This window comes from Podarcis erhardii, assembly GCF_964252035.2.
Source record: "Podarcis erhardii genome assembly, chromosome: 12".
Taxonomy (NCBI): Eukaryota; Metazoa; Chordata; class Lepidosauria; order Squamata; family Lacertidae; genus Podarcis; species Podarcis erhardii.
This window is the reverse complement of record NC_138513.1, coordinates 48,841,707-48,857,024: the sequence shown is the minus strand read 5'-3', so window position 1 is coordinate 48,857,024 and position 15,318 is coordinate 48,841,707. Positions and strand designations below refer to the sequence as shown.

General features: G+C 41.0%; 1 protein-coding gene across 1 annotated transcript in view; it reads right to left on the bottom strand.

Moving 5' to 3' along the window:
• The window catches only part of HECW1 (HECT, C2 and WW domain containing E3 ubiquitin protein ligase 1), a 203,775-nt gene that overhangs the window by 4,101 nt on the left and 184,356 nt on the right, over positions 1–15,318 (bottom strand). The window contains exons 23-27 of the mRNA XM_081881787.1: positions 7,371–7,469; positions 5,461–5,590; positions 3,731–3,877; positions 2,332–2,446; positions 365–563 (exon numbers count right to left, since the gene is read on the bottom strand). Of these exons, the coding sequence (XP_081737913.1) occupies positions 365–563; positions 2,332–2,446; positions 3,731–3,877; positions 5,461–5,590; positions 7,371–7,469 (690 nt within the window). The remainder of the gene's footprint in view (positions 1–364; positions 564–2,331; positions 2,447–3,730; positions 3,878–5,460; positions 5,591–7,370; positions 7,470–15,318) is intronic.

Sequence of the window (15,318 nt, the reverse complement as noted above, 5' to 3'; positions counted from 1 at the left end):
TGCCAATTGCCCCTTCTTCTTTGGCTCACTTTCAATCTGGTTTTCAATATGCATCTTCTGTGATCCAGGAGGGTATTTAGAGAAAGTGTCTTTAAAGAAACCCAACTTAGCATGACAACTTAGGACATCTAAGTGACACTGTCAGATGTTTGTAAGAGCCCAAACCTCTGCTGAAGAGATGAAACTTTTAGAATGGAAAATGAGCCTTTTTTAAACGAGACATTTAAGTTTCTTTTTAACACTTTTTTTCTATTTTATTGAGCACATCATATAAAGTTATCTGCTACTAGGATATAAATGGAAATGACGAAATGCCATGAAATGTTTTAGAACATGTATGATCTTATTCAAAATGCAAGCATACCTTGGGAGGGATGTTATTTTACCCCATTTCTCTATACAGAAGCGTCGCAATCCATTGCTCCCTCGAAGGGCTGCAAAGCCCTCATACGGCACACTAGATGTCCCAGTGACAAACTGCAGCAACCGTAGCCTTTGCTCATTGTTGAACCTCTCTACTGCTGCCCAGAACCATCGTATTACGATATGTCCATCATGGTAACCTAAAACAGAAAGTGTGCAAATGAGAAATTTGTTAGAAACATACAAAGAGAAGCCACAACTGCTTATGATGATGAAATAAAGCAGCAGGATTTTTCTGCCTTCCCTTTTTTGTTTTGGCTCTCACTAATGGTACAGCTAAAGAAGTACCTCTGGGGAACAATTTTCACCTCAGCTGGTCTGCCAAGAAAGCCCTCTGGGCCTGCCATGGAATTCTTGCACTTTACAGAGGATTCTGAGATGGGTGCATATTCATGCCATGTGGGCAGCTTAGTTGAGCCTTACTGAATGAAAAGGAAGTGCACCCTAAAACATTTCCAACAACTTTCATGTGGCACATTTCAGGGGCAGGACCATAACAGTGGTAATTCAGCAAAACTTGTCTGCCATTACTAATCTTCTCAAGTAAAAACTTCTGATAGGCTTCCTAAGAACCACAGGATTCCCTGGAACAGTTTGAAAACCACTGAACTAAATGAGTGGCAATGTACACAGGAAAAAATAGTTAATGTGGCAAACTGCATTTGTATATAGCCAACTCCTCCCAATGCTCTAGTCTAGTTATAAGAAATATCAATGCAGTAGGCTTGCAAATTGTGCAGGGGTTACATCCCTAGGGGTTGTGCGTAAAGCTGAAATCATATATAGTCACTCAGAACCACTCCCATCACTCCCTGGGTGACGACCCCTACTTTTCTAAAGCCCATGCTCTAAGCGGGCCTTGCTCTCCATGCAAAGCAAGGAGCTTTTAAGCTCTCTGCCTTGCTTACCAGACTCTGGCAAGGTCTCATGTGGGCTCTGGAGGTTCTCGCAAGATCTCGTGGAGCCATCTGAGCAAAGGAGCCAACTCCTAGGGGCTGAGGGCCCTTCACTCCCCCAGTAAAAAAATTGAGGGGGCAACCCCTGCTCCAGTTGATGGGCATTGCCATTCAAATGGTGTGTCTTGGGATCGATTTTGCAGGGCTTACCTGCCCCCCAAAGATTTTATTCAAGTTGGCACTCCTCCAACTTGCAGGAGCCTCTCTAAGCCCACACAAGTCTTTCCCATAGCTCAGTAAGCAAGGCAGAGAGTTTAAAGAGAGAGTTTAAAAGCTCTTTCCATGCTGGGAAAGCCCAGTACAGAAAACGCTTTTAAGCTCTCTGCCTTGTGTGCATTTATTTTGTGCAACTGTGTGCTGGCTGGCTGCCTAACATGTAAGGCTGTGATTGCAAAAGTTAAATGCGTGCAAGTTGACTGCATTTCCCCTCTAGTGCTGCAGTTTTAAATGACCAGGATTCCCAGGACAAGAACAATTGTGCAGTGCTATACATTCTTTTTCTCTTGTTATTCTGTGTCCTATCTGTGATCATATCAGATTTGCTCATCCTCATCTTAAAACCTGGACACATCCTCAGTTGTATCCCATGAGAACAAGAAGTAGACCTATATATTAGTACATGAGACTGGAAAAATTCTTGGAATTGCTACAGGACCATAAAGGACTGCCTGTGCTTAAATGAATCCCTGCAGTCCTATAATATCCTAGTATACATGTATACTTTCTTCATAGCATTTGTAAGTGATTGCAGGTGTGTGTAAGCCTGAGGACAAGTACAAACAAGCCAAGTATGACCACGGGGTGGATTTTTTGGAGGGTGGAGGGTGGATCAGTAGTGTTATTAGACATCTGGGCCAACTCATAAGAGGACAGTGAGAATTTCCACCAAGAGGATGAGGGCAAAAGCATAATGAAATGGAAGATGAGAAGGAAAAACAACTGCATAGTTTACCACCCCGATATTCTGTGTTGTTGCGCCAGTCATTAAGGTCTATTTCCGCAGTGCCAGCTATCACCAATTCCAGCTCTCTAGCGTCGAAAACAGAGACAAGCCTTGAGTCTACAACCTGAAAGACAAACCACAGTTGAAGCTGACAGCACAACACATACAAAGCCTTGTCAAAGTGAAAAACCACATGCAGGCATGACTGCTCTTAGGCAGGCTAAAACATGTTGGCAGATATCTGCCAACTACATTATGGGCAATGGGGATTTGAACCAAGTTTTTCCCTTTACTAACAAATTCAGGCTGAACATTTAGAGTTGATTTGGAGCTCCTGTGAAACAAGCCTGCTTCCTCAAAAGATCAAACGTTTTGTAATAAGGAAATCAATGAGGAAATGGACTGGAAAGTGTGGACCAATGCTTTATTGATGCAAGGTTGTCCAATCTCCCCACAAACAAGTCAGGATGAATGTTCATTAAACAAGATCATTTTGAAGTGACCTAAGTTACCTACAGCTTCCCCTCCCCCAACAACATTATCAACTTATGTAGTATTTCCCAATCCCCCTAATGTACTACATCAACAAAGGCCTATTTAATTCTTTTTAACATTTGTAATAATGGCCAATTAACTAAGTCCTCTGGGTAGTTATGCTGATCAGATATTGCTAAATAAATATTGAAGATTTTTTTCGCTATATACAATGCTGACCAGTAAAAATATAAGATGTAAATAGAAGAGAAAGAATGAGAATAGTCATACAATGTTCCAGCACAAAGATATATGTGCATAAGAAGAAAGACATCTCAGGGCACACCCACACTGAAATGTCCACTTGGGCATTACTGAGCTGGCAGCAACATTTGATGTGGAAGGGGTCACACGTTCCTGTGTGCAACTAGTTGTGTGAAATCTGGGCTAGGTCAGGGCTAGTGTGTTGAAATGTACTTTTCCTGCTACTCTGCTTTTACAAAGCAATATTAATGATCAACCTTAACCAGCAAGCAATTGTATCCCACGATATCTGTAGCTTCAATTATTCCCACAGCTACTGAAAGCATAGGGAACAGTTCAAGTATTACATTCCTTGGAGTGAAAAATTAATAAATCCTCAGACATATTAATCATTCTATGAAAAATGGATAAAACCACAAATCCCGCCACCATACAGTTTACATTTTAAGCTATATCTGCGATCTGTGCAAACTGACATTCTGTAATACTGTGCTACGGTCAACAGCAGTTTGCAATAACACTGTGCATGCTCAAATACTGGTTAGTCATTACCATGAACATTCAACTTATACAGATGTTCCCTATTAATATTCCATGAGGAAAGCCACTATTTTTGTTATTGCCCTTGTGCCCGTGACTGACAAGGACGCTGCCCCTCTTTGGTACTTACTTCATAGAAGCCACGGACCAGGGCCTCCGTTTGCTGAACCACACCTCTTTCCACTCGCCACTTCACCATCCTTTCAATGTACTCCTTCTTATTCTTTTCAGTCACCTGTGTATTTGCACCGCCTGATTTCAACTCCCTTTCTGTTACCTAGCAAACAAATTAATCAACAAAAATAAACACTGAGCAGCAGAGTAAAAGTAACCATAGTAACACATTTCAAAATTCAAATACAGACTGCAGAACAAGAGTTTTCTATCAATGTATGGTTAATACCTCTTTTTATTATTTTCTGTATTATGCAGTTTTATATTAACTTCTTAGTATTTTTATGACACAATTTCAAACAGTGTTGTTTCGTTGTGGCTTTGTCAGCTGCCACAGTGTTGTAATGGACATGAACTAAGAAGGCCTGGGTTCAAATCCTTGTTCAACTATGAAACTGACTAGGTGATCTGGGGGTCATTCAGTTTAGCCTACTTGTTGTGAGGATAAAGTGGGATGAAGGGTAGCATACAAATAAAGGTAAAGGTAAAGGTACCCCTGCCCGTATGGGCCAGTCGTGTCCGACTCTAGGGTTGTGCGCCCATCTCACTTAAGAGGCCGGGGGCCAGCGCTGTCCGGAGACACTTCCGGGTCACGTGGCCAGCGTGACGAAGCTGCAGCTGGCGAGCCAGCACCAGCGCAGCACACGGAAACGCCGTTTACCTTCCCGCTATAAAGCGGTCCCTATTTATCTACTTGCACTTTGACGTGCTTTTGAACTGCTAGGTGGGCAGGAGCTGGGACCAAACGATGGGAGTTCACCCCGCCGTGGGGATTCGAACCGCTGACCATATGATCTGCAAGTCCTAGGCACTGAGGTTTTACCCACAGCGCCACCCGCATCCCTAGCATACAAATGGGTGCCTGCAAAATGATAAATATTTTTTAAAATATTCCAGATTTGTATTTGCATATATGGGTTATCACAATCAGTGCTTTTACACCACAAAGGGTGTGTGTGTGACAATGGTTAACTTTCAACTGTAAAATAAACCCTCTGTAATCTCTGTATTTGTGGTCATCATCCTGAATTTGTTTTTGAAATATCTGCTGATTGCTTGAAAGTCCACATTTCCCCATGAAATTCACTGGATGACTTAATTACCTCACAGGGCTAGTGTAACGATAAAAGTGCAGTAACTTCCACTTATGCCATCCTGAACTCACTCAAAAATGGGGAGCATAACTGGAGGAAGGCTATGGTCCCTGGGCGGAAAGAAGGACTCTTAAATCCATTTAAGTCAATGGTGTCAATGCAGCAGTACTACTTTCTGTCACTTGACATAGCTCTGAACTACCTCTGTGGTGCAAATGTACCTTATTGAAACTCATGATTCTCAACCTTCTTTTGCCCTTTTGGTTTGAATATGGCCTTTTTGCTCAACTCAGGCAACTGAATTGCAGGGGATTGGACTAGATGACCCCGAGAGTCCCTTCCAACTCTGCAATTCTATGAACTTCCTATTTCCTCCAATATCACCAGCTCTACTGATGTGTCACCAACCAGTTTTGTGTCTTCTCTTATTTTCCAACTCTCACTTATTCAGCTCTCAGTCTCTTATTCCTTTTATGTTGCACCAACAGCGACCCATTTTGTCCAAGTGATTGTGGTCTTCCAGCCTGAATACACCTGCTTCACCCTATTTTCCAAATCTCTGGTAGTTTATCACATACATATAATTGCTTACCTGTCCAAACACTTCCTCATTAACTGTGAAAGTGAGGTCCAGAATATCAGTGATGTTGTTGTCCTTCATCCACTGTAAACTTTGATGGAACTCTTCATCCAGGTACTCCAAGTCGCTTAGATCACATGGCCTGATTGTACAATAGAACACAGATCATACCACCACCATCTGGCTTCTACAGAGATGGCTTATTGCACAAAACACAAAGTGGCTGCAGTTCAAAGTCTAGCATGAACAAGTTCCCAGCTGAATGGATTCATCAGTGGCTACTAGCCATGATAGCTAAAATAGCTAAAACGTCGGTCTTCAGAGACAGTATACTTTTAAATATCAGATGCCAGAGAAAATCTGTTCTGGGCTTCTTCCACACTCTGGCCACTCTTGGAAACATGATGCTGGGCTATGTCAGCCAATGGCTTGACCTAGCAGGGCTTTTATGTTTTTCTGGTTATGCTGGATGGGGTGCCACAAACACGTATAGTTTGTTCCCTGTAATATGCTGACAATAGAGAAGGTTTGCTTGTGCACCTGATTCCACCATTTTGGATCACAGCTACTACTGCCCTTTTCTGACAAAGCAAATGCTATTTGGTCTTAGATCAAATTCTGTTATATAGATTTTCTTTGAAACAGGGAAATTCAAAGTGCTTCAACCACAAAGTGAACAATATAGATGTTCTGCCTCTTTCCATATGAACCCACCTGGACCCTGAGATCATCTTCTGAGGCCCTTCTGCATGTGCCTCCTCAGCAAGAGGTCCAGAGGGTGGCAACATGAGAATGGGCCTTTTCTGCAGTGGCTTCCTGTCTGTGGAATGCTCTCCTCAGGAAATTCCTCCTGATGCCTTCATTATACACCTTTAGGCGCCAGGCAAAAACATTCCTCTTTAACAAGAGCTTTGGCTGACTGACATTCAATGCCCTTTAAAAATGTGTTGGGGGGGGGTTATTGGGTTAGTCTTGTTTTTATTTTGATTATGTATTTTGTGTTTTTATATTGTGATTTTATCCTGTGAACCACCCTTAGATCTGCAGGTATAGGGCAGTATAACAATTTAATAAATGATAATAATAATTGTGACTGAAACCCTTTTACCTGCCCAGGGTTTGCAAGTTTATGCAAGGACAGCAAATTCAGGTTTATCATGATAAACAATTGTGTTTGGTTCTTACCCATAAAATAATAACATAAAATGTAATCTTAGATACATACTATAAGGTCCCACCACTATTACAAGGGCAAGTAAACTATTTTCTACTGAACAGCAAGCAATCTCCTTTTGGAGCTCTGCTACAAATGACTCAGTGTTACTTGAACTCAATCTGAATGCTTTTCAATGGCATTTGCAACAGTACATTTTGGAGCAACAGGGATTGCACATATGATTTTAAAAAGTATGCAATGGAGATCAGCAGTATCCACAGTCAAAATCAGCAGTTGCACTGAAATAGCAGGCAGCAACAGAGCTATTTTGTTGTGAGTGTTGCTGGGCTTGTGCTTGTTTCTGCTCTTCTCTGTTGGCATTCCTCCCTCTCACGTGCCCCTGCCCCCTGCATGGCTGCTACAAGGCATGAGGGTGAGGGCACTCTGGGATGCTGAAGCCCTGCCCCCCCCCCCATCTGCACTGCTTGTCTCTTGCTTCACCTGAAATACTGCAGGTGGGAGCATCATCCAGTGCCTTACAGCAGGACTGCAGTTATGCAGTCCCAGTCTATGCATCTTCGCAATATTCAATGGGGCTTACTAACAGGCATGCATGGACAGGATTGTAACATTTTTCTATCAAGTGCTAACAAGAGGCTTGATTTTAAAAAAAATGTTTTCCAAATTATTTAATTCCCCATCCACCCCCAAAAGGGGGGAGATGCAGTTTTGGATCAGCATCTACCATGATGTGCAAAATACTCACAGTCTCAACAGTGCTTTGTAGAATGGCCTTGTGAAGAAGGCGTCAAGAAGGTACTGATGAATGAGAGCCAGGCCAAGGATACGGCCACTGAAGCGGAACCTGCCACAGGAAGAATGCACAATAAATGGTGTGTAAATGATGTGTTCTTCAGGAGACAAGAACACGGAGCATATTCTCCTGTAGTCTCATTCGCACAGAAAACTAAGTCAAATTATGGCTAGGCGTGGACAAGCAAGCATGCTGGCACACTAGGAAATATAGTCATTTCGCTGCTCTGCTCCTGTTGCTGCTGTGCTATTAGGAGCTAATCCACAGCTTGGTTTGGCTTTTTTTAACCCCCCCCCCAAAAAAAATCAACCTAAATGAATTCCCTTCTCAAACACAAAACTGGGTTGAGCCATTTTGAAAATAATTGAAGGAATTTGGTTCCAGAGCAGCTTCGTTCTGATCCTGCTTTGCATCCACTCCACACAAGCACTAGTATCATTGCTAGAATACTTGATGTCAACACAATATGTTTGAACTTTATTGAAAAGTAGTGTGTAGAAAAGGATGTGAAGTGATATCAAAATTGTATATGTGGCTACTAGACCTGTGATAGCTCATTCATACATGGAGGGTATCATGTGTGACCCACCCCAAGGATTTGAAATAGAGAATGATTGAGAAGGCCAAGCTAGCCTTTTTTTTTTTTTTAAAGAAAAACACTGATCTTATTAAAGCATCATTTCTCCCTATCAGGCAACTGTATCCTTGTGGGGATAACTCAGGAGCACAGTTTATGCACTTGGGACAAATGTCATGTTTTGGACTCCTGCAGCCCTTTGTAATCTAGTTGGAGCTAACTCTAAATTCTCTCCATTTCAGAGAAGGCGCTTATGTTGTTCCAGTGACCATTAACACATGATGGGGTTATATGACTCTTACAGGTGTTTCCACACCCAAGACAAAAGGCCAATGTTCAGTATGCTTGAAAAATGGCTTCATTTCATTTTTGTGGCAGAGCAATGTGTTGAGAAGCCGAGGGAGAGAAATTACGCAGGAATGGCAGGAGGCTGAGCAAGGTTAGAAACTTGCACAATGAAAGCCAGATGCTACAAGTTAAAAATATAAATCAGATTGGGTAAAAAATCTGTCTCAGCAATTACGATAGGTATTGTAGCAATGTAGAAACATGAGAAACACCCCACTCTTTTACTATGGGTCAAGGGCAGAGGTAGATAGAGAAGCTGTAGCAACTTTCAAAGAACTCAGATGCCTGCAAGGGAAGTACACTCTCATGATCTTTTTTGTTTCCGTAAGACTTCCCAGTAAATTAGTCATGATTATTTTAAAAACTGGCATATGGACAGCCTTCTAATCCTCTCCATTTGATGGTTCTTGAAGGAACAACGTTCCTTCTTTATCAGCAGCCTTCCTGCAGAAGAGGTTTGGGCATATTGAAATCTCTTGCCTGTTAGACTCTATCCAATTTCGGCTCTGATAATAGTAACAATAATAACTATGTTTTCAGATAAGGTGATAGTTTCTTTTAATTTGCTTTTGCTTTTTCATCTGTATGTATAGTTGAGAAAATTAAAGAGAAATTAGTTAATGCAGGGCAAGTAATCCATTATGGATTCCTATGCAGTTGGATGTAATCCAAGCAAATTATATGCTTGGATTCTGTTTGTATTAGGTGGGTGTTTTCTGTAATAAGACAATGTAAACCAGATAATAAATAATGCCTTGCTGAGCTTAGATTGCACCATCTAAATATCACATCTGGAAGGTCTGTCAAAAAACAAGAATGGCTATTGTGAGATTGCAGTCTTTTCTGCTGACGGAGACTCGGGGGCTTAGTATGTATACTGGGCGACAGCCAATTAAGTCAAAGAGAAGACCCACTGAATTATGTTTCAATGGGTCTGTTTGAAGTATTCCAGTCCAACACTGGAAAGCACCCATTAGCCTATAGAGGGACTGGAGCTGCTTGGACAGGGCCACTCCCACACTATTGCCACATGCAAGGTGATGCGGTTGCTTCTCACGCCTGCGCTGTTGTTCCCTTGGGTAGGGTGATGCTTGTGTGGAGGCTGCCATGCATACAACCGTGTGACTGCTAACCATCTTAGCAGTGGTGTGGCGGCAGCTTCATCACAGCAGACCACTGCTGATAACGTATGAATGAGCTCTATATAGTATGCATATAAGATAAAGCAGCAATTTAACAAGCAAAGAAAGTATGTCTGTGCCAGAAACAGTGTGCAAGGTTCTTCCCTCACAACAACCCTATGAGGTAGGTTAGGCTGACCCAAAGCCACCAAGACAGTTTCTGGCAGAGTGGAGATTTGAACCCTGGTCTCCCAGTCTGACATTCTAACCACTGCACCAAACTAGCTCTTACCCAGTGATTTTTTCCACTACCATGCTGCTGTTAAAGACACAGGAATCTTAAAAAAGAAGGTAGCAGCCCTTTCATTGGATGTTCCAGTAACACAAAACCAGGGCCTTTGTCCCTGTGCTAACTTTAAAATAAAGCATTTCCTTTTGAAAGGGCGTGTTTTAAAATAGAAATAGTTTAAAAATGCACTGCATTATTTAAAAAGGATAATGAATTTTTGACAAAATCTACATGAGATGTTTCTCTCAAGGAATTGAAATATAAGATAGTTTGGTGAGGTGTGATTTTCAGGTAAAATAAAACTTATATAGAAGAACAAACAGAATTAATTCAAATCGTACCTGGAGGGCAAATACTTCAGTTAAACTTGACTCTTGTTTATCTTCCTAACTATACAAGTGGAATGTTTGGGGGAGGTGAATTCTAGCAGAAGGAGAAGAAAATCGGGAGCAGGGATGTGATATGTAAGAACTCGTTCACATGCTACCACATTTCTCTACTGATGCACTGTAGGAAAACATAAATCTCCTGCTTAGGGAAGTTTTTAATGTTTGATATTTTATTGTGTTTTTAATATTCTGTTGGGAGCTGCCAGATGTGCGGGATACACGTAATCAAATAAGAAGAAGAAGAAGAAGAAGAAGAAGAAGAAGTAGTAGTAAATCCCAATGAGTGATGATCCTGCATCTATATTTTCACTGTGTGTACATCTATATATGTTGGAAAGTTGAATAATATCCTGGGTACATATATGCACAGTGAAAAACCCAGATGTATGATCCCCACATATAACAAGCAAAATTCACAGAGGATAAGTCTATCAGGGGCTAATACATATTGTAGCTAAAGGAAACCTCCAAGGCCAAAGGCAGTATACCTGAATACCAGATACTTTGGACAAACCATGCAGGATGGCTGTTGCCTTCATATCTTGTTTGATGATTTCCTGGGGCAACTGAATGACCACTGTTGGGGGTGGGGCGGGGAAAGGAGGCTGGACTAAATGAAACCCTTGACCTGATCCAAGAGGGATCTTCTTATGTATTTATGAGGACCAATCCTGGTCTTTCTGTTTATTAAGGTAGATCCTGTCCCTTATTCCTGTTCATAATTGCAGTAAGTTAGCAGCTTTATACATAAAGGTTTTGTTGCTTAAGGCAGCAAAACCTTTATGTATAACTATTATTGCTGTCAATGGCAAAAGTGCAGATTTATCACTAGGCAAAATAAATAGATGGCATGGTGCTATCTGGCTGCTGGCTTACTTCGTATTTCACTCCTGCTAGCTCCTACAAGGACAACTACCAATCTCTGCCCGCCCCTCGCTGTGGCTCTGCTACAGTAGCTCTAACAACATCCAGCCTGCCATGCAGAAATACGGCAGGTGAAGTTTTCCCTATCATTTTATCACCAAGTGATGAATAACTTTCCCTGCTATGCTTCTGTGTGTAAGGCTGTTCTTAAAGGCAGAAGAGCAGAGCTACTAAAAAGCTGACTACTCAAGCACCTGAACTACCAGGGGCAAGAGGGAAAATGAGCAACGAAGGGCAGAGAAGGTTAATGAGTAAAAATGCTACTTAGCTGTGACTGCCTGTTGACACCTTTAATCCAGCCAAAAAGTTCTCTGTGCACACCTGCTTCCTTTCTTCCATAATGCTAATCCTTCAGCACTTACAATTTCCTATGCGCTCCTTCATCAGCCAATTGTACACAAGTCTTTCAGACCATTCCGTTTACACAGACGCACAGCCTGGTACTATGCATGTTTAATCGGAACTGAATCTTATTACATTCAGTGGAACTTGGTCCCAGATAACTGTGCTTTGTATTGTGGCCTTAATAGTCCACAGAACTCTACTTTGAGGGCTTACTCCCAGGAAAACAGCCATAGCATTGCATCCTTAATGACAAAAGACTCTCTCAATGATACGTTATTCAATGTTGTATTCGTTTTATGCCACAAATAGTGAATTCCCTGGGAAAGTTCTTAGGTACAGCCAGTAAACAGGAATAAAATTTTATTTTTAAAAGTGCTCCCTGTTCATCTCTGCAACAAAGCAGACCAGTTTGATAAAGTTCAGAGAAGGATTAATAGCCTACTGTGATAAAACACTGGATGAATCTGTTATACTGTCCCAGAATGATAACACTGCTAGCTTCTGGTGTTAATTTTCTGTAAATGTTCATTTCTGTCTCACTGGCTGCTTTAAAAAAATTGAGTCTTTTTTAAAAAGAAAGAAGATTGCTGCTTGGCAGCACCTCTCCTGCAGCTCTGTAACACATGGTTGCTGTTCAACAATCTCCATCTCATGGGCTCCAGGGGATTTCCTTCCGGGCCCCTCAAAGTCCTCCATTCCTCTTGACCTTCCTGCCCTAAGATGAAGGTGGGATTGCAGTAGGAATCACCTCAAAAAGTAGGGTGAGGATAGGAACAGAAGGAGGCCCCTCCTGAGCCTTCTGTAGCCGTGTGAGCACTTGGCATGGGACCAAGTATTGGCTGTGACAGGGAAGCAGAGAACGTATTTCTGCACGCTATGGGTTCTTCTGTGCTTGCAGGGGCAGGGCACTTTCCGACATATGAGTAATACTGTTGATGTTCAACATTAACCAGATCGTAATAATTTTCCCTGCCTGCACTAAAGCTTCTTATTGTGGAGCAAGCCCCTTTGCCCTGAAATTATGTATACACTATAGCTTACAATTGTGCTCCACGGTTGTGCCTGCATGGAGTTTCCTATCATGAACTGAGAAAGGTGCCTACATAATGGTTATGCATTGTTTTTTTTTTTTATAAATATTTATTAAGGTTTTTAAATATAAATGCACACATAAAAAACAATCTTACTTCTTTTACAACAATTTCAACACTTCTTTGGACTCCCTCACGTCTCCCGCTCCCATTTACATCGTTAAAAATTTTTTCCAAACAAATTATCAACTTGTTTACAATCTCATGTCCACTCATTCAAATATAATCTAGCACTTCTTCCAAAAATTTTTTATATTTTCTTTAGTCTCACTTATCATCAAATTTAAATCTAGTTTAGTGGTGGCCAATTTTTTATAATCTAGCATCCTTCTTAACATTCAACCAAATTACAATGTTTTTGTAGATACATCTTAAATTTCTCCCAGTCTTCCTCCATCTTCTCTTCTCCCAGATCACGGATTCTGCCGGTCATCTCGGCCAGTTGCATATAGTCCATCAGCTGCATCTGCCACTCTTCCAGTGTGGGTAGATCTTGAGTTTTCCAGTTTTTTGCAATAAGAATCCTTGCTGCCGTTGTTGCATACATAAAAAATGTTCGATCCTTCTTTAACACCTTCTGGCCGACAATACCCAGAAGGAAGGCCTCTGGTTTCTTTGTGAAGGTATACTTAAATACCTTTTTCAGCTCATTATATATCATTTCCCAGAAGGCCTTCACCTTAGGGCATGTCCACCAGAGGTGAAAGAATGTTCCTTCATTTTCTCTGCATTTCCAACATTTATTATCAGACGAATGGTATATTTTGGCAAGTTTAACTGGGGTCATGTACCATCTATATATCATTTTCATTACATTTTCCTTCAGAGCATTACATGCGGTGAAGTTCAGCCCAGTGTTCCACAACCTTTCCCAGTCCTCAAACATAATGTTATGCCCAATGTCCTGTGCCCATTTTATCATAGCCGATTTAACCATTTCGTCTTGTGTATTCCATTTTAGCAGCAAGTTATACATTCTAGATAGTACCTTGGTTTTTGGTTCTAACAATTCTGTTTCTAACTTCGATTTCTCCACCTGGAACCCTAACTTTTTGTCATTTTTAAAAACTTCTTTAATCTGAGCATAATGTAACCAGTCTCGCACCTTATCTTTCATTTTCTCCAAACTCTGCAATTTCCAATTGTCTCCATCTTTTTCTAATATTTCCCAATATTTTGGCCATTTGGCCTCCATATTGGGTCTTTTTCGGGCCTTAGCCTCCAGAGGTGAAAGCCACCTTGGAGTTTTATTTTCCAATAAGTCTTTATATTTTGTCCAGACATTAAACACTGCTTTCCTGACAATATGGTTCTTAAAGGCCTTATTGATCTTAACTTTGTCATACCATAAGTATGCATGCCAACCAAAAGCATTGTTAAAACCTTCCAGGTCCAGTACGTCAGTGTCTTCGAGAAGTAGCCAATCTTTTAGCCAGCAGAAAGCTGCGGCTTCATAGTACAACTTTAAGTCTGGCAGGGCAAAGCCCCCTCTTTCTTTCGCATCTGTTAATATCTTAAACTTAATTCTGGGCTTTTTGCCCTGCCAGACAAATTTAGATATATCTTTCTGCCACTTCCGGAAGCACTCCGTTTTGTCCACAATCTGTAATGTTTGAAACAAAAACAACATTTTTGGCAATACATTCATCTTAATAGCAGCAATTCGGCCTAACAAAGAAAGCTTCAATTTTGTCCAACTATCCAAGTCTCTCTTAATTTCAGACCAACATTTTTCATAATTGTCCTTGAATAGACTCAGGTTTTTTGCTGTTATGTTTACCCCTAGGTACTTTACCTTTTTAACCATAGTTAATTCTGTTTCTCTCTGAAACCGTTCTGACTCTATATCTGTCAAATTTTTTCCCAGCACCTTGGTTTTCTGTTTGTTTAATTTAAATCCCGCCACCCGACCAAAGTCCTGAATCAATTGTAATACTCTTTTCGTACTAGATTCTGGCTCCTGCAGGGTCAAAACTAGGTCATCTGCAAAAGCTTTAAGTTTGTATTGTTTCGCTCCGACCTGAATCCCTTCCACCAACCGGTCCCCTCTGATCATATTCAAGAGCACCTCCAGAACCGAGATAAATAACAAAGGGGAAATCGGGCAGCCTTGTCGTGTTCCTTTTTCAATTTTGAACTCTTCTGTAACCACATTGTTAACTATCAGTTTGGCCTTTTGTTCTGAATATATTGCATCAATCCCATTCTCAAACCCCCGTCCCACTCCCATTTCTTTCAAATTTCCCTTCATAAATTTCCAAGAAATGTTATCAAAGGCCTTCTCCGCATCTATAAAAATTAACACTGCTTTTGTATTTATGTCTGTTTGCAAAAGTTCCAAAATGTCAATAATGTTCCTAGTATTAGCAAACATATGTCTACCTGGGAGAAAGCCTGCCTGGTCTTTATGAATTACTTCATTAAGAACTCTTTTTAGTCTACTTGCCAAAATGTCTGCAAATATTTTGTAATCCACATTCAAAAGGGAAATGGGACGATAGTTTTTGAGTTGTGTCTTTTCAGTTTCAGATTTTGGTATCAATGTGATAAAAGCTTCCTTCCACGATTCCGGCGCCTTCTTCCCTTCCATAATTTCATTACAAACCTCCATCATTGGTTGGATCAGATAGTCTTTTAATATCTTGTAATACTTGGAAGTCAGGCCATCTGGCCCTGGAGATTTGCCCAGTTGCATGTTCTGAATGGCTTGTTCAATCTCTTGTTGTGTTATTTTGTTGTTCAGGATTAATCTGTTTTTTTGTGACAACTTTGTTAGTCCATTTCTTTCCAAAAATTGTTTAATCTCAGCCTCATCT